Source organism: Clupea harengus, unplaced genomic scaffold, assembly GCF_900700415.2.
Source record: "Clupea harengus unplaced genomic scaffold, Ch_v2.0.2, whole genome shotgun sequence".
Taxonomy (NCBI): domain Eukaryota; kingdom Metazoa; phylum Chordata; class Actinopteri; order Clupeiformes; family Clupeidae; genus Clupea; species Clupea harengus.
Window position 1 is genome coordinate 52,501 of NW_024879665.1, and position 25,576 is coordinate 78,076.

General features: G+C 42.6%; 2 protein-coding genes across 4 annotated transcripts in view; one reads left to right on the plus strand and one right to left on the minus strand.

The window, feature by feature from the left end:
• Positions 1–17,125, plus strand: part of mylk3 (myosin light chain kinase 3) — a 21,437-nt gene extending 4,312 nt beyond the window's left edge. The window contains exons 1-13 of one of the 2 annotated variants that reach the window (XM_042704435.1): positions 219–1,095; positions 2,601–2,694; positions 2,982–3,336; positions 3,915–4,327; positions 6,547–6,652; positions 8,106–8,199; positions 9,550–9,659; positions 12,028–12,169; positions 12,328–12,398; positions 12,724–12,852; positions 13,797–13,949; positions 15,487–15,622; positions 16,139–17,125. In XM_042704435.1, the coding sequence (XP_042560369.1) occupies positions 565–1,095; positions 2,601–2,694; positions 2,982–3,336; positions 3,915–4,327; positions 6,547–6,652; positions 8,106–8,199; positions 9,550–9,659; positions 12,028–12,169; positions 12,328–12,398; positions 12,724–12,852; positions 13,797–13,949; positions 15,487–15,622; positions 16,139–16,213 (2,409 nt within the window). In that variant the 5' untranslated portion in view covers positions 219–564 and the 3' untranslated portion in view covers positions 16,214–17,125. Of the gene's footprint in view, positions 1–218; positions 1,096–2,600; positions 2,695–2,981; positions 3,337–3,914; positions 4,328–6,546; positions 6,653–8,105; positions 8,200–9,549; positions 9,660–12,027; positions 12,170–12,327; positions 12,399–12,723; positions 12,853–13,796; positions 13,950–15,486; positions 15,623–16,138 lie in introns of those variants that run through there. The other variant, XM_042704436.1, reaches the window with a different exon arrangement.
• Positions 17,126–17,400: 275 nt separating this feature from the next.
• orc6 (origin recognition complex, subunit 6) lies at positions 17,401–25,413 on the minus strand. 2 transcript variants are annotated; one of them, XM_042704444.1, is made up of 7 exons: positions 25,209–25,413; positions 24,833–24,959; positions 24,567–24,730; positions 24,355–24,444; positions 24,037–24,146; positions 20,163–20,249; positions 17,401–17,898 (listed from the first exon to the last, which is right to left on the minus strand). In XM_042704444.1, the coding sequence occupies exons 1-7, from the start codon at positions 25,271–25,273 to the stop codon at positions 17,750–17,752; spliced, it is 792 nt and encodes a 263-aa protein (XP_042560378.1). In that variant the 5' UTR covers positions 25,274–25,413; the 3' UTR covers positions 17,401–17,749. The 2 variants fall into 2 exon arrangements, with proteins under 2 accessions (XP_042560378.1, XP_042560377.1); XM_042704443.1 differs by having other exon boundaries at positions 17,401–17,901; positions 25,209–25,402.
• Between the last annotated feature and the right edge of the window lie 163 nt (positions 25,414–25,576).

Sequence of the window (25,576 nt, forward strand, 5' to 3'; positions counted from 1 at the left end):
TGGGTCACCTGGAACAGCTGTGTGTGGTTGTCCTAAATATGGAACCCACAAATGTGGCCCAGTGGCGCCAATGGAGGTATGAGGCAACGATTTTAAAGCAAACAACCTCTGCAGGACCCACATCTTCCTCTGCTCTGGCAGATAGCTGGCGATTTTTGGAAAGGTCATTCCTTGCGCACCCTCCTGTCAACAGCATCTGCTGGGGTGAATTTAAATGTTTTAGTGACGTCAAGGGATCACTGGAACGTTGGCAGCTCCAGGGCCCTGTAGGTCATATAAAAGCCCAGGGACAAGGGGAGAGATGGTGGGAGGGTAGAAGAGGCGAGATAAGATACCCACACAGAGGTGTTTATTTAAGTGGTGTCATGTCTCTGGCACATACTGACAACAGGGTCCAACAGAGCGGTCTGCGTCTCAGAGGAACACAGACACCCCAGGACTTTGGAGAGAAGGGCTTGAATAAACGAAAATAGTCGTGTCTCCCGCCCTGCCTTGTGACAGAGGGATTAGCAGCGTCTCCACTCTTTTCACGCCTTTCGTCTGGGGAGAGGTTTTGCCGAAACGATGAGTAAGCAGGCGACTTTGGCCTCTTGCATTGCCAAGATGTACGAGGGAGGCAAGCTGGATAATGGTGGAGCGCCGACAGGAGCTGTGAAGAAGCCCAGCAGCAACCTCCTGTCCAGCTTCGGTGGCGTGGAAATCAAGCTCAGCCTGCTGGAGGGCAAGGTGGAGCAGATCGCCAGCGGCCAAGCCGAGGTGGTGCGCAGGCTGGACACCGTGTGTGAGGGGCTGGGAGCCCTGGGGAGGGACCTGGCACAGCTGAGGCAGGGTCAGTCACGGACACCCTCCGAGGGCACACTGCTGGCAGAAGTTAGGGCGCTTTGTGGAGAGACGGTGGCACTTTTGAAGGGCGTGCAGGAGGAGGGCCGCTGCCAGCGGGTCAAGATGGAGGGCATCGCCAGCTCAGTGTCTGCGGTGGATAAAGTACTGGCCTACGTGGGCGAGGTGTTCCGCAGCTCCAAGATAGTGGAGTTCATTCTGAAAGGCATTGTACCCTGGGGGAGGCAGGAGGAGCAGTCCAGGGCAGAGGTGGAGGTCAGTGGTCTCCACATGAATCACAATCACACGGCAGTACAACTGTCCATCAGCAGAGTAGTGGACCGCTTCATGGTTTACCAGACATCACCAGATCTTTTATATGATTTTAATTTCTATATTTGTGTTTTGTTGATTTGAGATAAATGTGTATTCAGTATGAGCCACTGCAAAGCACTTGCACGATTCTATTCAGCTGATAGGAACCCTTGTAGCTCTTTTCGTAGGATTTCAATGGAATGCAAACTGTGAGTGCAGGTGCAGTTTTGGGTGTGTAATATGTGGTGGTTACCCCCTGGCTGTGTTTGTGTAAAGCCACTTAATCTCAGGGGCCAGGGTGAACACACGACTGTCTGAGGGATATTTTTCTAGCAGCTGTAAATCCAAAGTCATCTAGTGTTACGCAATCCAAACTTATGGGACCCTCTTTAAAACTCAAACCAGAGATGTGTTTTAAGAAGATGCAAGGTCATTAGCTGGCATAGGGCTCTTGTGGTTGAGTGTTCAAACTTATAACTATCTCTATGTGGTTTAAACACAGTGTTGGAAAATGAAATCAGTAATATCAAATTCAAATACAAAATGCTAAAGACCAATTCTGGAAAGCAATCATTATTTTAACCTTTAACTTACTATGCAATCAACTTGTATTTAATAGGCAAAAACTTTGTGTAGTGTAGTTTCTCTGTTAGCATACATAAAACTGTGTTGGAATACATGATCTGCTCATATCTACAGAAGAGTAGAAAGGCTAGGTTACAATTTGTTTTCATTCGGGCCTGAGGCTGTTGTAGATGTATGGGAGCAGTAGGTAGATCAGAGAGCAGTCACCCTTCACCTACCCAAGCGCTACGCCCTAAACACAGCACTCCGATCTCCTACAGATTCTTTTCAGTAAAAGATCCACTTACAGCAGGCATCTCCCAGTTAGTCTAGGCTTAGCTGGGATAAAACAAGGCAGAGCTGCCGGGGCTTAATAGCCCAGTCTGCTGTCAAATGGCGTCACAGTGTTGTTAAGTGAAGTACACTTCAGACACTCGAGAGCGTCATATTCTGAGTGGCGTAAATGCTGACAAAAAAACATGACCACTTGTTCTCAATGAATGGGAATGTGTCTGGGGAATGTCACACCCAGGCATTAGCAAGCCAGAGAGTCTCTGCTATTTGACTGTGGAATGCTGGCCTGTGTTTGCCTTTTATAATCAATGTTTGTGGACCAGCATAAAGGTATTTGTTTTTGGAGTCATAAAACACCTGACAATATTATTTCATTACTGAGGACCTCTGTCAGAAATGTTATAGTTTTTGCAGAAACCTTGTGTGGGTCTACCTACACACACACACAGACACACAGACACACACACACACACACACACACACACACACACACACATATGTATATATAAACAATTGACACAGACATGTTTGACGTTCTGGCTTTTCAAATGTTTGGTGAATATCCAGGTTATAATATTACTTAAAGTTATATTTCTTCCCCCTGTCAGAAAACTAAATCAGAGGATGGCAGTGTGAAGCATAAACCTGATCTGTGTGATCAAGGAACACAGGTCCAGGAGGACATTCAAGATTCTGTACCGGGTAAGAGTTGACCTCTGGCTTTTCCACTGGTTTGAATTCATGTCGACTATTTTTAATGTGCTGCTTACATTAGGCATGGTGCCGCAGATTTCTTTAGGGCATAGGTTACAACATGGGGTTCAACAGTTATTTTAGTGCATCGCATGAGCTGTTTATGAACAAAATAATATGATTCAGAACACAAGTACATTACAAAGATCACAGGGTGTCACTGGTGAAATGCACTGTATTATACCGTGTGGCTGTTTTTTGTGTCTGTCTCAGTTTGGTTCTTTGTTCTTGCACAGATAAACACCAGCAGGGTGAGAAGAGTCAAGTACAGAGCCTGAACGTGCCTGCTAAGTCTCCTGAGTCAGAAGTTGTTTTACCAGAGGTCAAAGGTCAGGATGCAGAGTGCAAGGTGGGCGCTCAACCTTCCAGTGAGGCGGAAGAATCCAGCAAAGCCCAGCGGCGGCAGAAGGAGGTGACGCTGAAGAGCAGAGAGCCCACCAGGGTCCAGACCTTTGCTCCAGAGGTGCAGCAGGTGTTGGCCATCACAGAGGCTCCTATTGAGGCTGTTGTGGTATTGATCGAGGATGAGACTGTAGCCACGGTATTGGCTATTATGACTCCACAGGCATTGTCAGTTGGAGAGGAAGCAAGGTACACCCATATGAAGGTTCAAACATTCAAACATTCAGCAACCATTGTGCAAAACATGCATGTGTCTTTCACAAACTCATCATCTATAGGAAAAAGATACCCCAGGACGGGCTGGCATTATGCTCCTGAAAAGGGTTTTGTGTTGATGTCAAGGCTGCAAGGACCATGGTTAAATTAGAACACACACAGCCTGAGTGTCCCTGGAAGAACAGCAGGACAAAGGGCCACTGACTCACAGCTCACAACCCACACAGCACTCGTGCACAGACACATGTTGAATTGTGAATGTTCAAATGTCCTTCAGTTGTTTTTTTTCAAAACTCAGTTAACAGGGTATGCTTTCATGTCCTTAAACGGAAGGTTTTTAAGTGGTTGGTGGCTTTCACTGTGCGTACGGTGCATGTAGAAGTGGCAATACAGTGTATATCAACCTAAATATATTGTTACCACAGACCAGAAAAGGCCTCTCTTTTTAAAACCAACCTGCCCTAAAATGGATTCAATATGCAGTTTCCATACTTATGAAAAGGCAGAGTTGGTAGCCATGTTCATACAGCCATATGTTTTACTTTGCCCAGCGCCAAAGAGGGAATAGACGTTGCGGTGGACGGTAGCGACATCCCTCCACAACCAAGCCAAGAGGAAAAACCACTAAGATTTGATGAGGAGGAATTAACAACTCAGTCAAAGCTGCAGGAAGCGGTTCCCCGAGAAGAACCGAAGCCCCCACCAGAGGCGAGCGGAGCCAAGGCGGATAAACCCAGCACTGAGGCAGATGAGGCAGGGTCCGCACCAACTGTTCCTGAACCACAATTAGACCAGGTGCAAACAAAACCTGTGGACAAAGTCCAAGACAAACCCACGTTAGCTACAGTGTCAGAAACGGTTGAAGACTGCACAAAAGCAACTCCTCCGCAACCACCTGTGACTGAGAAAAACTCACTGCTTAGTCTTCTGGGCAAGGATTCAGATTCACAGCTATTGGTCATAGGTGAGTAATCCTACCAGCACCTCCTACTGATGATAATAGCACTGTGCAGGATGGTCATATAGTGTTTGTCAAGTTATTGTTTTTTGGTCAACAATATCACACTTAGACTTCACACATCCACATGAAACTTGCCGTGATTGTAGCGCCATATGGCTGATACGGAATATAAGGTTTGTGTCCCTGGGTGGGCATGTCTCTTTGAGCTAGTGCCCCCTGAAGAACAACCGTTTCACCAAAACCTACAAATTTGTCACGCCATGACCCTAGCTCATTACGTCTCATTGGTGGAGTAGTGCATAATGTTCAATGCAAAAAATCTAGCGCTTCACTTGCTAATATATTTTGATGTGAAGGTTCAAAGTTCACAAAATTTGACACGCTGCATCGCTGCCACATGTTTGGGATGCACGCCAAATTTCGTGAATTTTGCTGTTTTTAAATTTTGTTCGCTGTTTTGGTATGCTTATATTTGGCCACATTCTTTGGAAGCATACCAAATGTCATTACATTTTGTCCATAGGGCGCAATACAACTGACCTATTCAATATCTCAGGAACCGCATATGCCAAAATGCGGAAATTTGGAAATATGGCATTTGGTATCTCCCAAAGTTCAATTTGACTTGCTCAACATTCAGCGGCTAATCCATGCTTATGTGAATGGACAATCTTGATGCAATTGTGTAGGCTTATTAATAATGGCATATAGAAGTTATTCACCCAATTTCAAATAAATCATCTATAAGATGTCGTTACACAATGTTTTCCTCTGTTCCTCTGACATGGTCATCTTCAAAATTAATTGAAATCCTTACGAATCATTTACAAAATGATTCAATCTTCCCCTGCTTGGGCCAGTTTACCCATCGTGCTTGGAGCCCACTAATTGCTGACTAGAACTTAATTCATTCATTTGATGCACATGTTTGGTGGTAGACACATATCCAACTGATCCTCATGTGATGTCTTCGGCGTGATCGTCTCCAACAGTGTGTTGTCCCTTTTTATGTCTTCCTGTTGTTTATCACTCTAGATCAGGGGTTTTCAACCGGGGGTCCGCGACGGCATTGCAGGGGGTCCGCGACATGTTGATCAGTTCACCATTGAATTTTTTTTTTTTATAAATTCGCTTTGATGTTTCAACACATTTCCAGATTACTCTTGAATATCGTAAAAAATATCGAAGAAATTACACTGACAAGTGCCACAGGCGGAATATGTGCGCGGGGGGAGGGGGTGTGGTGACGGCGGTTAGTGATCTACCGGGATAACTGCACATATTTAAGTGTTATAGGCAAAATATCTGTGCAGGGGGAGGGGGCATGGCGGTGGCTAGCGATGTACCCTGATAATTTCACATATAATATCTGTGCAGGGGGAGGGGGCGTGGGCGGTGGCTAGTGATGTACCCTGATAATTTCACATATAATATCTGTGCAGGGGGAGGGGGCATGGCGGTGGCTAGCGATGTACCCTGATAATTTCACATATAATATCTGTGCAGGGGGAGGGGGCGTGGGCGGTGGCTAGTGATGTACCCTGATAATTTCACATATAATATCTGTGCAGGGGGAGGGGGCGTGGGCGGTGGCTAGTGATGTACCCTGATAATTTCACATATAATATCTGTGCAGGGGGAGGGGCATGGCGGTGGCTAGCGATGTACCCTGATAATTTCACATATAATATCTGTGCAGGGGGAGGGGGCGTGGGCGGTGGCTAGTGATGTACCCTGATAATTTCACATATAATATCTGTGCAGGGGGAGGGGGCGTGGCGGCGGCGGTTACAAACACGCACGCGCGTGCAGGCACATCAGTGGGCCGCAAATTCATTTCTAGTCAGAATGGTGGTCCCTGGGACAAAACCAGTTGAAACCCCCTGCTCTAGATGACTGTGATCGTCTCCAACAGTGTGTTGTCCCTTCTTATGTCTCCCTGTTGTTTGTCTCTCTAGATGACTGTGATCGTCTCCAACAGTGTGTTGTCCATTCTTATGTCTCCCTGTTGTTTGTCTCTCTAGATGACTGTGATCGTCTCCAACAGTGTGTTGTCCCTTCTTATGTCTCCCTGTTGTTTGTCTCTCTAGATGACTGTGATCGTCTCCAACAGTGTGTTGTCCCTTCTTATGTCTCCCTGTTGTTTGTCTCTCTAGATGACTGTGATCGTCTCCAACAGTGTGTTGTCCCTTCTTATGTCTCCCTGTTGTTTGTCTCTCTAGATGACTGCCCTCCTCAAGCTGCTCCCTTTCTCCACCGTATCGTAAGTGCCAAGCAAGTACCCATGGGCTCCTACTACAGTGTCAAACCTAACGAGATCCTGGGTGGGTAAGTCCAGATCAACTTTCTTTTCACTTAAATTCCTTACTTTGGAAATGCTCGGATTACACATAGATGTCGAAGTGAGCTCAATTCCTTGATGGTATTCATCAAATGAAAAGAACATATGAGGCAGACTTTGCATGGCACAGAGTGTGCAGAGTGCTAACCTGAGCAAAGGCATACAATGAGAAAAGCACAAACAAGCTGGCAGGCAGGCAGGCAGGCAGGCAGGCAGGCACAATAGGCAGCATTGCATCAGAACCCAACCATGGGACAGGACTGGATGTACGTGCCCAGAGACATCCTGTCTTACATCTTGAGAACTTGTTTTTTTCAGACATTAGTGTCTGGCATTTGTACAATTCTCGTCAAATTGTGAAAGAGGTGGGTTTTGACAGTTCCTGCTGTTCTACCGGGAAAATCATTTTGATTGAGTAGTTACATACTCAGAAGTGTTCAGTTAACTCATACGGAATATACTACATATCTTGTTTTAATAAAATGTAAATCATATTGTTGGTTTGATCCCATCTAAGCACTGACTGTATAGTTATGTATGGAAAAGGCAGATTGAACTCCTGCTCCATTCTGCTCACCCAAGACCCCTCAGACTTCTGATAAGGGTCACCACTACCAGACTTTATTTTTAACTCTGCCCTATCAATGTACTGTCAGCCTGGCATTTACCCAATAATGTCCCGCTGACAATGGCAAGACAGATAAAGGCAGATTGGTAGGCTAACTCGCTGTGGAGTTCACAGATAATCGGGAGCAGGCCGGCACGAAAGTGCAGGGGTGTGTGATAGCGTGAGATGGCCGGAGAGAGAAGGGGAAGAGATACCACGTAGCCACGCTGAGTCAAACTCCTGGCAGCACAGACATGTCTAATCCTCCCCTCCCATATCCACTAAGAAGCAGCGGAGCTTGTGTTCTACTTGGCGTGGGCAGGGTTTATTTTTGGGAGGTGGTGAGTAGCTCCATTTGCATAGGCCTCTCTCTCTCTGAGGCAGCGGCAGCCATCTCAACATAGGCAGCACCATGGCTGCGCACTGTGATGGGCTATATAAACCACCCGGAGCTGTCCCCATTGATGTAATCAGAGACGAGAGCCAGGCATTCTGCGCAGGGCTCACCTGCAAGGGAATATGCTGAAATGTTTCCATTCATGCATAGCCATTCATTTAAGGGTGTTTGTGCGTTGTGTGTGCATTGTGTGTGTATATGAGTGTTTGTGGTTGTGGTTGTGTGTGTGTGTGTGTGTGTGTGTGTGTGTGTGTGTGTGTGTGTGTGTGTGTGTGTGTGTGTGTGTGTGTGTGTGTGTGTGTGTGTGCTGAAGAGAATATAGGAGAGATTTTGTGTTTATGTATGTTTGTGTGCATTAGGCAATCTATGCATTCTAGGAGCGTAAACAAGTGCATAAAGGTGCTCTGTATGTGAGTGTTTGTGCATGTCTCCCCAGCGGTCGCTTCGGCCAGGTCCATAAGTGTGCAGAACTGTCATCAGGACTTACCCTCGCGGCCAAGATCATCAAAGTCAGAGGGATGAAGGAAAGGGTGGGTATCAAGCAGCAAAGACCCCCCATGTGTCCTTGGTATCTCCTCTACCCCCAGCATACCAATCTCCAGTCCCCAGCCCCCCCCCCACCCCTCACCCCCGGCCCCCGCCCCCCGCCCCCCAACAACCGGCAGCCCTGATCCCACCTTTCACTCTGTTCCTGTTAAGTTGATTTATGGGAACATTTCCCCAACAACAGCCGCTAGCACTGCACACTGCACGTTCACACACGCATGCACACAGGCACACACACACACACACACATACACACAAACAAACAGGCACACACACATACACACACACACACAAACAGGCACACACACGCACACACACACACACACACACACACACACACACACACACACACACACACACAAACAGGCACACACACACACACACACACACAGGCACACAAACAGGCACACACACACACACACACACAAACAAACACAGACACTTGTGTGCACCTCTCTCACCATACCTCAACACACATACACACACATATGGTTACACACTACTATAAACACCAACATGGCTGACTGGCTCAGCACCATTCTCAAAGCTTCAAACTCCATCATCACTTTCTCTCTATTTCACCCACATCCTTGGCCTTCAACAACTGACTCTAATTACATCTTCTAATGACAAGAGTCCCCTCATAAGCACATTGTTGACGAACTTAACCAGCCGCTGACCCTGAACCTGAGACAGTGAGGTATGACATCAAATCAGATCTGGGGGCAAAGTTGTTGTCCAGTTGAGATGTACCACTACATGATGGACAAATGGTCTAGCTCTGTTTTTCTCATACACTGGTTACAAACAAGCTGGTAAAGACACCCCCTACGCACACGCACACGCACACGCACACACACACACTCACACACACCTTCTCTAACATGTATAGGCACGCACACATCCAAGGCACATACACACATGCGCCAACACATCCTTTGATCTCCTTAACCAAAATAAATGGTACTCATGTTACACCCAGCGTCCTCTGTTACATTTAAAATAACCTGTTAAAGCTGGAACAGTGAGTAAAAAACTGTTCAAACATTTAATTTGCTGTTTTCACACAAGTCTCCTATTCATAGAATTACAAGTCAGTCAAAATAGAGCATCTCCTTCTTTTAGTCTAAAATATAACTGTTGATGGTAACCTGAAAGGAAAATTACAGTTTGTAGAAAAATACTCTTCGGCCATTGGAGAGCAGTGTTTTATTTAGATGTAACAATATTATGTGATATCTCTATTGTCCAGCTTACATATGCTAATTCTACTATTTTCTCTCCATCATATTTTCTCTCCTCTGTCCATCTGTCTGTCTGTCTGTGTTTTGCAGGATGAGGTGAAGAATGAGATTGGAGTCATGAATCAGTTGAACCACGTGAATCTGATTCAGCTCTATGATGCCTTTGAGTCAAGGACAAACCTCACTCTCATAATGGAATAGTAAGCAATTATTTCCCCCTCAATCACTGGTATATTTTCTAAAATGTAATTTTCTCAATACCTAACCATTACTTGCTCAAACATTGTATGGTATAAAATAATACAAAAAGATTTGGGTTCAAAGTAAAATTATTCAATGAATAAGTTAGTGTCCTCTAACCATTCCAAAAAGAGGCATACTGTCCAGATGACAGTGCATCATGGAAATATGTTCCGTCTTCTTAATTAGTTTTTACCCTAATTAGACATTGACGCAGACTGTACCTTATACAAGAGACTTGTTTTGCAATACCACTGCTGTCCACTGTTCTTGTCACAGACAGTTTCAACAGCACAAGGATCTACCTTGCAACAAGAGAAGTGTGGGAAGGTTTACCTCAACTCATTGCACATTTATGGCACGCAAGAAAAGAACGCAGCAGGAAGTTGGCCACTCTGTTACTTCATCTGAGCTGGTTAAATTAAGCCTAACTTTAATATGCCACAACACCTTGGAAACTTATCTTCTCTCTTTCTGTGTGTTTGTGTGTGTATGTGTATGTGTGTGTGTATTACTATTGTGGAGGGAGGTGAACTGTTAAACCACATTGTTGATGAGAACTAACAGTAAAATAATTGGGTTCAAAGTTAAATAATTAAATGAATAAGTAAGTGCCACCCAAAAAGAGAATCCTCTAACTATTCCAAAAAGAGGCATACTGTCCAGCTGGCAGTGCATCATGGAAATATGTTCCGTCTTCTTAATTAGTTTTTACCCTAATTAGACATTGACGCAGACTGTACCTTATACAAGAGACTTATTTTGCAATACCACTGCTGTCCACTGTTCTTGTCACAGACAGTTTCAACAGCACAAGGATCTACCTTGCAACTTATCAAATCTAAGCGTGTGCTGAGTATCCTGAAGGATGCGGTACTATCTCCCGTCATTACAGTAGTTTGCATTAATAGACTACCAGAACCACAACTATTTAAAGGAGCAGTTTTTTTATATATATATATTCCCGCTACTGTCTCTCAGGCTACAGGTTCTTCTTATCAACATCACTCTTAATGTTTCACCACGCAATAGTACTACAACACTGCAATATATGAAATATACCCTATATTTACAGGTTATGACTCTTATGACTGATGCTCTGTCATGAGCAAGTGAGCTAATAATGTGGACATGCCGTTCATTCCTCAACAATGTTGACACACTTTTGCGGAATATGGCAGAGGACAAAAAACTGAGATTTTGAAAACAGAGTAGTGTGGGAAGGTTTACCTCAACTCATTGCACATTTATGGCACACAAGAAAAGAACGCAGCAGGAAGTTGGCCACTCTGTTACTTCATCTGAGCTGGTTAAATTAAGCCTAACTTTAATATGTCACAACACCTTGGAAACTTATCTTCTCTCTTTCTGTGTGTTTGTGTGTGTATGTGTATGTGTGTGTGTATTACTATTGTGGAGGGAGGTGAACTGTTAAACCACATTGTTGATGAGAACTAACAGTAAAATAATTGGGTTCAAAGTTAAATAATTAAATGAATAAGTAAGTGCCACCCAAAAAGAGAATCCTCTAACTATTCCAAAAAGAGGCATACTGTCCAGCTGGCAGTGCATCATGGAAATATGTTCCGTCTTCTTAATTAGTTTTGACCCTAATTAGACATTGACGCAGACTGTACCTTATACAAGAGACTTATTTTGCAATACCACTGCTGTCCACTGTTCTTGTCACAGACAGTTTCAACAGCACAAGGATCTACCTTGCAACTTATCAGATCTAAGCGTGTTCTGAGTATACTGAAGGATGCGGTACTATCTCCCGTCATTACAGTAGTTTGCATTATTAGATTATGGAATCCCTAGACTAGGGAATCCAACATGCTCCAAGCTGAAAGCAGAAACACAATGCTGTGATGTGGGCTCATTACACCTCAGTGACTATATTCCCGCTACTGTCTCTCAGGCTACAGGTTCTTTTTATCCACATCACTGTCAATGTTTTACCACGCAACACTGCAATATATGAACTTATGACTAATGTTCTGTCATGAGCAAGTGAGCTAATAATGTGGACATGACATTCATTACCTCAACAATTACCTCCATGTTCCCGAACATTTGCGAAATATTTCAGAGAACAAAAAAAAACGAGATTTTGAAAACAGAGTAGTGTGGGAAGGTTTACCTCAACTCATTGCACATTTATGGCACGCAAGAAAAGAACGCAGCAGGAAGTTGGCCACTCTGTTACTTCATCTGAGCTGGTTAAATTAAGCCTAACTTTAATATGCCACAACACCTTGGAAACTTATCTTCTCTCTTTCTCTCTCTGGCCCTCTTTCTGTGTGCATTGTGTGTGTGTATTACTAGTGTGGAGGGAGGTGAACTGTTCAACCGCATTGTGGATGACAACTACCTACTGACCGAGCTGGATGCAATTGTTTTCACAAGGCAGATTTGTGAAGGAGTCCAGTACCTTCATCAGCAGTACATACTCCATTTAGACCTCAAGGTAAACCACTAAGCACTGAGAACATGTATTGCATGTCACAAACTCTAAACATTTTGGTGTTTTAAAGCTTATGCTTTTGTGAAACCAGATAGTCTCTCTGATATAATGTGCATCATGTTTTCCTAGACTCTGACAGAGTGTGCACATTTGTGTTTCAGCCGGAAAATATTCTATGTGTGACCAACACAGGAAACCAGATCAAGATCATTGACTTTGGCCTGGCCAGGAAGTAAGAGGAAGTGACACGTGATGCTTTATTTTCTTAACTTGTCTGTATTGCACATTTCATTAGATTGCATTGCTTTCTTGGAGGAGATTTTCATTTTGTTCTGTTAGTCACTCTGGCTCCAGTTTTTGTTATCCTCCTCCAACTATAATCTTGTAGCCATGGTTACTGTCGCAGCTCCTCTGGTAGGGGGTAGTTGAGAGCATGAATGACACAGTTTTTAAGCTCTGCTCATTTTGACAGTGACATTCCTGTGAAATAGTTTGGGGGCTAAAAAAGATGCTATATAATCTACATGTATGTAATTTCTGTCCATTTGCTTCTCCAGATATAGGCCCAGGGAGAAACTGAAGGTCAACTTTGGCACGCCTGAGTTCCTGGCACCAGAAGTGGTCAACTACGACTTTGTCTCCTTCCCTACAGACATGTGGAGTGTTGGAGTCATCACTTACATGCTGTGAGTGGGTTACCATGGCAATATCATTCATACCAATGAAAAGCATGCCATGTGAGTTGCCAGTATTCATTTCAATGTGTCAAAATATGACAGATATTAGCATTTGGACAGCACTGAGAGCATTTGGTTTGATCCACATACTTCCCCTCACAGCTGTCAGAAGAGCTTGAGCTGGTAAGATGCCCTTTAAAGTGTGAGCACTTCCTTGCTGGACATCGGTGAACACCGATAGTCAAATGACTCAGTTCATTAAGAAGCTCAGTGGAAAGCAAATAGGTAGGCCATATAAGCTGTAGGTCAGGCATGTCTAAATAGCTTAGCACAGACTATTCAGCGATTCAGCCACCAAAGGGCAGTATTCTCAGCCATATGGCTCTTTGTAAACAGGATTTAATTCCTACCAATTTGGCCTATCAGTCCAGAAACAAACCATGATTGTTCTCTGGCCAGTTTGTCCTTCTCGGCACCAACAGCCCCTCCATTCCGCTCCACTCCTCCATCTAGGCTATTTATCCCTCTCCCTCCATCTCCCTCTCTTCCCTGTGGTAGTCAGAACCTATCTCAGGGGAGCCACACTGATTTAATTAATGCTAATAACCTCACAGCTGTTGAAGGAGCTTTGGGAGGGCTCGCCCATTCCCAGAATGTGTGCCTGGCCCACTTCATGCTGCTGGCTGTCCCAAAACCCAACACAACCCTTCAGCTCCGATGTGCTAATTCAATTATTCTCCTCTATTTCAAGCCACTATAATCATGTGCATGTGTGCAGGGGGTGTTTATGGATTGTGTTTCAATTTCACAAGTATGTGGCACAACCAACAGAGGCTTGATCTAACGGCTGAGGGTACAGTGTCTACGCACAATATCCTATGATACTGAAGCTACTTCCTTTCTGCGTTGGCTTTTACACATAATGCTGATGCTGTTTTACTGTTGTGTTGCAGTTTAAGTGGTCTGTCCCCGTTCTTGGGGGATAACGACGCAGAGACCATGAACAACATCCTGCATGCAAACTGGGACTTTGATTCAGAGGCCTTTGAGAATGTGTCAGAGGAGGCTAAAGACTTCGTCTCCAGACTGCTTGTTCCTGCCAAATGGTACGCCACACTAGTCTGTCCCCCACAGCTAAACACCATTCAGGATGTCCATTTCACTTTATTTGCTGTAAAAAGAACACTGTCCTCTCAATTATCTACTTGGCTTTTCTAGCTTTTTTATGTCCCCCATATCAAAGACACAGCCAATTCCTCTTTTCCACTCTCACATTGTAACCTTTGGTTTTAGTTTACACATGAGCCAAGCTCATCTAATGCAGTCATTATGGGAAAAGGGCTTTGATCATGTCACTGCATGCTTAGACAGGTATCTCCTCCCATTCCTAGCTCAAGTGCTCCGTTGGCAAGAGATAATAGCAGGCTAGCATGACAGGTGGCACTGCGGGGGCACACGTGATGTGTACACTGAGGCCTGCTTTTGCCTCAAACAAAAACACTTAGAGACAGAGACGCTGTTAATGATCAGCTAATCTTACAGTGAACAGAGGCACCAACATAAACCTCTTTGCCCTGCAACCTCCCAGCCCCCAGGAGCATGAGTAATCATAGGGAGAAGGACTGGCCTCTCACTGATGTAACACACAGGACGCATCTGGACACTCTGTGTTTAGCTGCTGATGATGATGAAATAGAACAGGTGGCATAAATAGATGCCATTGTAAGCCTACAAAATGCCAAAGCACAGACAGGGTACAATTATGAGGCTCATGGTAGGCTACTGCTGAGGTGGTCGCTCTGAAGCAGGCCTGATGCGACTGCTTTGTCTTTTAGTGACCCCTGTCCTGTTTCTTCTCTGCATCCTTTATGGTTCATTTTGGTGCTTGGTGCAATGCATCAGTCTCAAAATAGATCAGCCAGCTAGCCTACTTTGAGATTTCCTTGATGTCAAGTGCCCTGTCTGCTGCGTGGATCATTTTTTTATTGGTTTAAGTTGGGATTACAATATTTCATACATTTTTATTAAGTATATATGCCATAACATATCCCAAACATGTCATAACCCTACTCGACCCTAATTCTGTTTCATCTTGGAAAATAATAGAAGAAAACATAATTAGCCCAATTAGACTTAAAGATTTTTTATTCTGTGGCCTCTCTATTAAACATTGCGATTTGAGGTACGGACCAATTCTCACTTACACGCTAAATATCTTTAAGAAGATTGAAAGATTTGTGGGTTTTGCATCAAAATGGCATAAATCATCTCCTCTGTGGCATAACAAATACTTGTTATCCGGTAAAAAACCTTTTGTTCAAAATGTGTGGGCAGATAAGGGTATATGGAGTTTTGGAGACATAAATGGTAATAATTCCCTACTAAGCTTTAATGAAATAATAATTGACACTTTACAACATTCCTAAACATTCCTTTTACTTCAGACTTAGATCAGCCCTGCGTGGATCATTTTGAACCTGCATTAGGATTTGTGTGCTGCAGTAATCACTGTTATACATTCACTTGAATTGATGTTCAAGCCCTATTGTCTGAAGGATGTGCATCACAGAGGTTCCATTGCTGGTACACAAACCTGTTTCTTGAAGCATTTTGTTTCTCTCTGTGGTGTTCTCCCTCTGCCAGCGGTCGCATCAGTGCATCAGGGTGCCTGAAGCACAGCTGGCTGAATGACCTGGAGGAGAAAGCCAAGATACGGTGCGTCCGCCTCAAGTCCCAGCTCCATCTGCAGCGATACCTGGCTGCCCATCGGCAATGGAAGGTGAGAGGCCAATTATATAGGGATACCATTGTGTGTTCAGTGGTGTGGCCTTTAACATTTACATTTACATTTAGACATTTAGCAGAGGCTTTTATCCTAAGCGACGTGCAAAGGAGAGAACAATCAAGCTACGAGCAATAGAGACCTAGTGTAACAATAAATACTATTTTACATAAGAAATAAAAAAGTGCAGAAATGTAATAACTGTTAACTGAGTTAAGTACTTTAAGCTTTGTCATCAGTAAAATAAGATCTATAGTTACGCATCAAAATGTCACCCTTTGGGTGCAATCATTTTGTACCTGCTGCGTAGATACGGCAGTGGCTAGTTAATTTAAGCCTCTGACATATATTACAGACTTAACCAGCTATTGCTAATTGGTGTGACTTAACATGTCTTCATTTGGATGAAAGGTGAATTTAATGCAGTGGTTCCCAAACTTTTCATGGCAGGCCCCCTTTGACAATTTTTTGTTTCATCAAAACATTTTGTATTATTTCTTTTTTTGTATACAGAAACACTTCTATGTGGTCGCAGCTGCCAACCGTTTCAAGAAGTTTAACATGAACCGAACGACGAACCCTGCATAGCACCGGCTCTGCCACGTGTCACGGAGAGAAAACGGGAACACAAAGCCGCAGCGTGGCTTTGTCTGATGTAGGAAAGTGTTTGCTTTTTCATGTGCAATCTGGCCAGACAAGGCGGACATTACTGCACTGAGGCTCCAGTATGCAGCAAGCACAAGCGGACACTGACTGTAACGTGTATTATTTCAATCCCTTTTTTACTGTACAGTTCACTGATTTGCAGGGTGAGAACACTGTGCCTGACAGGTCAGATTTGATTATGGGGTGCCACATGTGTTAATTGTATAGTGCTACTTTAGTCCTCAAATGACTACCTGGTAGTCATGAGTAGGTGGGCATAAAAGAGGAAGTCTCTCCACGTCGACATTCATGTACCATGTTTGGAATGCAGTGCAATGTTTACCTCACATATCTGTCTTCCTTCACCTCTGGTAATGTATGGAGGGGCATCACAATGCTGTTGGATGGCGTTGTGTGGGTGAACATTTTTTCCTTCTGTGAAGGTTTCCTACTTTTCTAGTCAATGGGTAATTTCAAGGGACTTATGCAGATTTATCCCTGCATTCATGAATTACTAAAGTCTTTTGGGTTGTTTCACCTTCAGATAGATTAACTGAAGCTATTCACATCAAAATAATTTGTATAGGAATCTTATGCACATACTGTAAATGCATTCAATATTTGAAAGAAATGCACTTAAAACATGCACACCTCTTCCTTTAGGTTGTGTAGAAATATGATTTAGTATACATACATTTAGTAGACATTTTCAGTCTGTTTTTTTTTAATCCACTTTCACCATTTTGAATATATTCTGCAGATGTCTTCCTTTTCATTGTAACTTTTCCTAGAACTATATTTGCAGCAGGTCTATCTAAGCAGCCAATTAAACATTACATGAGAGAACATCTGGGATATCTGCCTCTCTCCTCTTCTTCTGAGTGTGATAAATGGACACATAAAACATTCAAGTCTGTTTTATTTTCTCCGTGAAAATATGTTCAAGAATTTACCAGCTGGTTTTATTCTCTCTAAATTAGCTGTATGCTGTAAGCTGTAAACTGCAATGAACACAGTGAGTAATACTTAATATGCTGTTGAGTTGTTAATATTCTGGCACTTTCCTGACATTAATGCTAAGAACTATTTTTATTTGGCATTTGCATCAAGTATAAAGAGAAACTCTGAAGTGCAAAATGGTTCTTTATTCAAAAAAAAAGAAAAAGAAAGGTGTCTTTAATGACCCATTTGGTATTTACGCTGGTTTCACCCTAATGTCACGACTTGCCAGCATCAACAGTTTTCACCTGGAAACTAAAAAAAAAGAAAATGTAGTGCCAGAATAACAAAACATCTGTTGAATTGGTGGAATTAGTGTACATTTAAAAGATTAAAACACTAAGAAAAATTCATGTTGTCAATCCACAATGTTCATATTGAGCCACAAGGGGGCAGGGTGAATGATAAGTCCTTTCATACTTGTCATAGCCAAATATGAACACAGTCAAATAAATAAACAAAAAACACAGTCAGAGAAGATCAATTAGAACTTGTTTCTGAAGCATCTGCTTGCTTTGACTTAAGGGCGTTTTCTAAGATTTTTCTCTTCCATTCTTCATAATCCTCTTTCATGCTCTCCTCCGACTCCCCTTCCTTCCGTTGCTTAGGTGACGTTGGCAAGACCTCCGCTGCTGAATGGGAGAAAAAGAACAGACTGAGCTGACATCTACCACAATGCATCAGCTGCACTGAGCAGCACTGCAAAATGCCACTACCTGTCTGTCATAGTGCCAAAGCCTTCCCTTCCAAAATGACATGGCCCCCATTGGGACAAAAACATCTGGTATACCACTTAAGAGTGTGGAAAAGTGAAGACATCTGTCAATGGAAGTTCATTTTAAAGAAATCCAAGAAATAAAAATGTTTAAAAAACATTTATTAAAGATCACTGGACTAATAAAAGAAAATTAACAAGACGTTTCGGTGTTCATCCAAACACCATCATCAGTCGCAAAGGTGTGAGAGGAAGTATCACTGGCAAAAAATCAGAAGTCAATTGATCAACACACGACATGAGATTTTAAGGTCCCATAACTACTTGACATGTCACTGAAGTGTGCTTGCCAGAGAAGATAGGGCCTTTTCCAAACGAGCCCCTCCATCCTCTCCCTCCCCACTTCACTCCGTTTGCGTGTTCGTGCGGAGCGTCCGCCACATTAAGTGTCATCACAAACCAATTAGCGGGGAGTGGAAATGGGTTTGAAAACCTTCCAATAGTGAGTCTGCAGCGATGAAGGCTTTGCAGTATTTTTCTGTGTCCATGCAGCACTTTAACTCTACCTGTTAGATGATTTTCTGGCCAGATGGCCGTATTTGATATAAAGAGTAATTTACGACACATCAGTCAAACTGATATTAGCAGGAAAAGCAGTAAAGCATGGTACATCATGTTTATACCGTACCATGTTATGTTTGTTGGTTTGTCCATAAAGCGCCGCGGTAGTTTTAAACACCGCATCATAAGCTGGGGACAGCTGAAAAAGGGAGATTACTACCATTCTAAGGTCAAAACACTCCTCAGGGTCAAGATTACACATGAAATGTTCAGGTATGATCCCAATAGTAAATACAAGAAACAGATAATTAGTTGTTTACAATCATTGTGAAAACAACCAACAAGTGCTAGATCGCCGTTTATATCACCATCTTTATCCTGGGGAAACCACATCCTCTATATATGGATAAACAAAATGCATTAAGACAGTGTCCCACTTGTATATGTGACTGAGTCGGTGCAACGTCCAAGTCACATATACAAGGAACAGTTTCTTCCCCCTTGCCGTCACTCTAATGAACAGTTGACCACAAATGATTATATTCTATTTATTTATTTTATCCTAAACTGTTGTGTTATACTGTATATTTTCAGTGTAAGTACATTGAGAGCCACTAAACCCAGAGTCAAATCCCTTGTATGTGAAAATTTACTTGGCCAATAAACATGATTCTGATTCTGATAAACACTACAAAGTACCAAGTAACTACGTCCCCCCCTTCTTGGCAATACTGAGCAGCGCATGGAAAACTCCCTAGAAATTTCCCTAGAATCAGCCGAGAGGATGTCACGTAACGGTTTAATAACTGGCTGTCGACATTGCGAGGGAGAGACTGATCCATGACCACACAGTACGTGACAGGACACAACTCAATCCCAACCAGCTGTGCTCGTTGTTAGAACTGTGCCTGAACACCACACACTTCAAATACAAAGATGTGTTTTACCGACAGAAGCATGGCTGTGCCATGGGCTCTCCAGTGTCTCCCATTGTGGCCAACCTCTACATGGAAGAAGTGAACTGGGAGTGATCTGCACTTTGCCATATCAGGCCGAGACTGTATCCACATATGCTGAGGCCAGAGAGGCACTGAAACATTGTGGATATTCATTAAAAACACACACAAAACACAAAAAGAAGTCTAGAAAATCCAGGAAAATGGATTGTAATGTCTGAAGAATGTTGTCATATAGCTGGAGTTTCTGAGAAGTTCCGAAAGGTTTTCTCCAAGCACACATCCCTGGGTATTTTAAACTGATGAACACATTAAGACAGCATCTGGTCCATCCAAAGGACTAGATTCCCAAACATGTGAAGAGCAACCTTGTATATATGGTCAGGTGCAGTGAGGAGTACAGAGACCTACACTGGGGAAACTAAACTGAAGGGCACCACTGTAAGCTGCGGGAAACACCATCTTCAAGCACACTTCAGTGACATCTCAAGTAGTCGTGTAACAAATATCTAATAACTAATGTCATGATCATGTGACTTCTTTGTGTGTATTTTTGCCAGTCATTTCTTTTCAAACCTTTACAACCGATGACTGTGTTTGAATAAACACCGAAACACCTTTTCACGTTTTCAAACATAAAGAAAAGATAAATTCCTCTTACCTTCTTCCTTCTGTTCAAAGTTCTCTGCCAGTGTCTTCTGTCTTTTCTGTCCCCTTTTCACTGGCTCCTTTAAACAAGCTGCTTCACCTGCAGGGTCAGATCAGCAGTGGTTTATAAACAAGCTGCTTCACCTGCAGGTTCAGATCAGCAGTGGTTTATAAACAAGCTGCTTCACCTGCAGGTTCAGATCAGCAGTGGTTTATAAACAAGCTGCTTCACCTGCAGGTTCAGATCAGCAGTGGTTTATAAACAAGTTGCTTCACCTGCAGGGTCAGATCAGCAGTGGTTTATAAACAAGCTGCTTCACCTGCAGGTTCAGATCAGCAGTGGTTTATAAACAAGCTGCTTCACCTGCAGGGTCAGATCAGTAGTGGTTTATAAACAAGTTGCTTCACCTGCAGGTTCAGATCAGCAGTGGTTTATAAACAAGCTGCTTCACCTGCAGGTTCAGATCAGCAGTGGTTTATAAACAAGCTGCTTCACCTGCAGGGTCAGATCAGCAGTGGTTTATAAACAAGCTGCTTCACCTGCAGGGTCAGATCAGCAGTGGTTTATAAACAAGCTGCTTCACCTGCAGGGTCAGATCAGCAGTGGTTTATAAACAAGCTGCTTCACCTGCAGGGTCAGATCAGCAGTGGTTTATAAACAAGCTGCTTCACCTGCAGGGTCAGATCAGCAGTGGTTTATAAACAAGCTGCTTCACCTGCAGGTTCAGATCAGCAGTGGTTTATACAAACATGTGAGCCATCGGAAATTTCTGGATAATCCCATTTAGGCACAGGAGAAACACCTCAATATTTGCCGATCCTATTGACTTCACTGCAGTCCAATATGCCGAGCAAAATAGAATAACACGTCATCTACAAACCACCACTGACTGAATGGCGCCAGTATTCCTACAGTTGTACACTCTTTTATATACACATGGCTACAAGCAGCAATTAAGGAGTTCCAAGCAATGAACACTTTGGATACTGCTGTCAATAAGCCATAGTTTAAGTTTGAATATTTTGACCACAGTTCAAAAGGGATGATTTAGTGTGTTGTAGATCCTGTGAATGTATGCAACTGGTAGGGCACAGTCATGGACTGGAAGGGCACAGTCATGGATTGGAAGGGCACAGTCATGGACTGGTAGACTGGTAGGGCACAGTCATGGACTGGTAGACTGGTAGGGCACGATCATGGACTGGTAGACTGGTAGGGCACAGTCATGGACTGCAGGGGGAACAGTCATGGACTGGTACACTGCCACCATCTGGCTACACTTTTTATACAGTTGGTTAGTTGATAAACAAGCCCCTCATGACACAAAGTGTCACACTAATGTAGCAGAACATTTCTTTACAATTTCCTGAAGCAAATGGCTGAGTAGTTGCAACATGAACATGTCACATGAGATGATTTACTTGCTCATCACTGGCCACTCTTGCCAGAAGAAATATTCTGCTGGGTGAATATTGACCACACCCAGACATTTCATTAGCTTGCAGTAATTCTATTCATTATTAGCCTTTTAAGGAATGTATAGTGTGTGTACTTAACTTGCACATGACACGCAAGGAAAATTCCAACAAATGTTCCAAAATATAACGGGCATGTGAAACCACAATTAAATACATATTCCAGAGCAGTCAATGATTCAGGGTCAAAAAATAAAATAAAATAAATGTATCCCAAAATATGTTATTCTGTTATTAGCCAAACCAGAAAAGCCTACTGATCATTATGGTGTCACACAGGCAGGGTGCGATTTATGAAAAAAATAATAATAATACATATCAGCAGGGGAGATGAATAAAAACATTTAAAAAACAAATCACGAACCACACTGGGCTATATACAGTAGTATGGATGTGTAACAGTGCTAAATGTCCTCAATGCAAAATGGAATGTTGAATAACAAGATCTGAATAAAAACATATAGCAATAACACTTTGTTTTACATTGCAATTTGAAACAAATTGAATACAAGTCACCAGCATTTATGATACGTTATGTTTTGGAACTGTAATGAGACACAGACTGAAAAAAACCCCAGTAAAAACAATGCTAGAAATTTAAAAAAAATTGGTTGTTAAAATACGGTCTTCCTTATTCGGCAATTCAGTGCAGAAAAATTCAAGCATTGTCATTGCTGTGCCAAAAACATCAAGTATCATAAATGCTGTGGGATTTTTTTCAATTTGTGTCAAATTGCAATGCAGAATAATTCAAGTGGTGTTATTCCTATATGATGTTATATTTCCACACAGTAGACTATGAAGCATGTTATATTTCCACACAGTAGACTATAAAGCCTGTTTGCAATTTCTTGCTACCGTAATTTCCGGACTATAAGCCGCTACTTTTTTCCCACGCTTTGAACCTCGCGGCTTAAACAACGACGCGGCTAATTTATGGATTATGATACCTGTGACTGTATACGGTGGCTTTGTGTTTACGGTGGCTTTGTGGAGCTAGGATGCTAGCATGGATGCAGCCGCATGGATGCTTAGCGCCACGCGATTTCTCAGTATCTCAATAACTTAACTAATGTCAAAATAACCACAGTCTACCGGCGTAGACAGAACACAACTCAAAACAGTTTACAACAATACAAATCCAGTCTTTTCAAGTTCTTTAGCTCACTGGTTTCAAACTTAGCGTCTTTCTTCTATCTCACTGTCTTCAATCTAACGTTCTAGCTTCTGATTGACTCTTGCAACGGTGCTCTCTTAAAGCAACAGTGCACTTATCGTAACTGGCAAAACTAATAATATGCATCACTATTGTATTACTTTTGATATTCATTTTAGCCTGTGTAAAGTTAATTTGTTTCAATGTACCGGTAGGCACCTGCGGCTTATAGACATGTGCGGCTTATTTATGTTAAAAATAATTAAATTTAAAAAATTCAGTGGGTGAGGCTTATATTCAGGTGCGCTCAATAGTCCGGAAATTACGGTACTCTTACAGCATGTGCTGGGTTAAATAGCTATCATAAAGGCCAGGTGTATATTGTAAGCGCTAACCAGCTGTTTGTTTATGTGATTACTATGAGATTTTCTCTGCACTAAAGTTGGCTGAACTTACAACGGAGAGCAAAAAGAAATTTGATCTAATTGTTAACCAGGTAAAAGCAACTCGAATAAATCAAGCTTACCCATATGGTTACAGCAGATGTCAAGACATTCCAACACTTGGTGCTGCAATACAGGAATCTGCCCCATTCAGCACACTAATGTGTTCAAATGTATCTTTGACCATTTGACTTTCTGCTTTTTATCTGTTAATGCCAACTTGTTCGTCACATCGTTTGAGTTCTCCTCAGCCTGGGAGTTGACCTCCATCCTAACAACAATAGCTCAACAGTGGTCACATTCTCAGTTGTAATATTTCTAGGATTTTTTTGTGAGGGCCCTCTAAAATATGACAATATGCTACACGGAATCCTTTTCATTAGCGAACTGGCTGTAGTTTTGGCAATTAAATAGACCATCTGTACTTCTGAAAAGCTGTGCATGGATCAAGGCCAAAGGAGCCAGGATCATCACGGAGGTGCAGTGTCATCTCTGTTGTGCGCTGACAGTGATAGTCCTTTTCTGATTTCATGTTGTTTTCAATACAGATTGTCCTCATGTTGCAGTGCTTTACTATATACAGCAGAGGAAAGGATATATAACCCCCGCCCCCCCAGTAGAAAGCATCTACCATTAATGATGCACTCACTGTTAGGGCAAAATCAGATAAAACATTATATAGCCTACATCAAGTTTAACAAGTAAGAAAAGGAACATAAGCCGTAGGGCCACAACATGTTTTTCTGTGGCAAACTTCCATTCAGCAAATGCTGCAGTCCTATTGCACAGGAAAAGAAGGCAACAGTACTTACTACAGACTTTCTGTCCTATGGTGCTCATCTGAGTACAAAGCCTATCAAAGATCCCCTTCTTCACTCCAGATGAAGCCGCCAGCTTCCTGTCAACTTTGATTTTCATGCACCTGTGAGACAATATGAACGCATCATCTGAAGGTTATTCCAAGTGCTCTGCCTACCTGCTAAAGTGGTTTAGCTGTAGTTGGTGAGTGCAGCAAAACATCCCCTTCACAGAGTCACACTCAATTTTCATTCCAGTTTATATTAATCCCTTATACTAATTAATACCTAATTTACAGTAATCGACTATTGCAAATGATGCATTGCCCTTACTTGCATGCTGTGAACAATGCAGCAGTTGTGAAAAGGGGTTTTGCCAGATCTAGATCCTGTTGTTGAGCGGCGGGTAGACTCTCCTCATATCTGAAGATGGTAAAGTTAGATGTCAACATCTGCAACATCTTCAAAACGTTTCAGCAACACCCAAACACAAGGGGAATGTATTGTATTCTGGCCTACTTTATTAACCAACTATTAATTCTCACCTATCAAGTATCTGACCAGCAACTTTCACTGCCTCCATGCACCCGTACTGGACAGCCAGGTCTCGGAGGCCCAGGTTTGTGTTGAGTCCTAGCATGGCCTCCATAGATCGGAGATTGCTTTGATACAACTTCTTATTCAGCCCAGATAATTTGATCGCATATTCCTTTTAAAAACAGACAACATTTATTTTATACGACATCTACTTCTGTATTCAGTATCTGAAGACTGAGACAGGTAATCATAAATTCATAAAGAATGGACCTACCTTGTCTAAGGGAAACTTCGAAGATGTTGCTGCAAGCTCTAGACATATGACTGCTTTGCCAGTGGCCGTACTATTGCCAAGGCCCGTGCATTTTACTTGAGATAACCGCATGTACTCCTCTGCTCGACTGCAATATCCAAGGCAACAAAACCAAACATATTAACGTTGTTGTATCGGGAATGATCAACCATTGCATTCATTTGTATCCTTGTATAGTTTTCACATGAAAACCAACTGGTTTTAAAAAAAACTAAGGCAAAGCTGCACCCGTGCTTACGACTAGCTCACTTGCTAACAATAGATAATTTTAAACTAAGTCTTCGTTGCTTAATCATACTTTAAAAAAAACAGTCACAATCTCTACTTGAATACTCACCATCGTATTTTAGGAGATGTTATCCCCATTTTCGACGCAAGTCTGTATAAAATCTCCCTTTCCATTTTGGTCTATTCGTTGATTTCGTTATGCACACACTACTACACTGGTTCGCGGGAAATTTGACAAGTTGACGTCCAGACGTAAAACTTCCTTGGACTTGATTGGCTTAAGTCGAAGTGGGCGTTTCTGGCCAAGTTTTCTTGGGATACAGAAAATGAATTTGTGATTAGGCTTCTTAATTATATTTATGAGAACGATCGACTTCACATTGTTTGGTTGTTGTGTTCGTTATCAATATTACATTTGCTATTAAGCCGTCTGATGTTTTCAGAGGATGTTTTCCAGCGCGTCAGTTGTTTCCGCCA

Excerpts from the sequence above, each read along its gene's own strand:
- orc6 (XM_042704443.1), bottom strand. The coding sequence starts at position 25,273 with ATGGAAAGGGAGATTTTATACAGACTTGCGTCGAAAATGGGGATAACA. Across the intron at positions 24,147-24,354 it reads GCATTGTTCACAGCATGCAA|GTGCATGAAAATCAAAGTTG; the intron begins GTAAGGGCAATG and ends ATTGTCTCACAG. Across the intron at positions 17,902-20,162 it reads CTTTGAACAGAAGGAAGAAG|CAGCGGAGGTCTTGCCAACG; the intron begins GTAAGAGGAATT and ends TCTCCCATTCAG.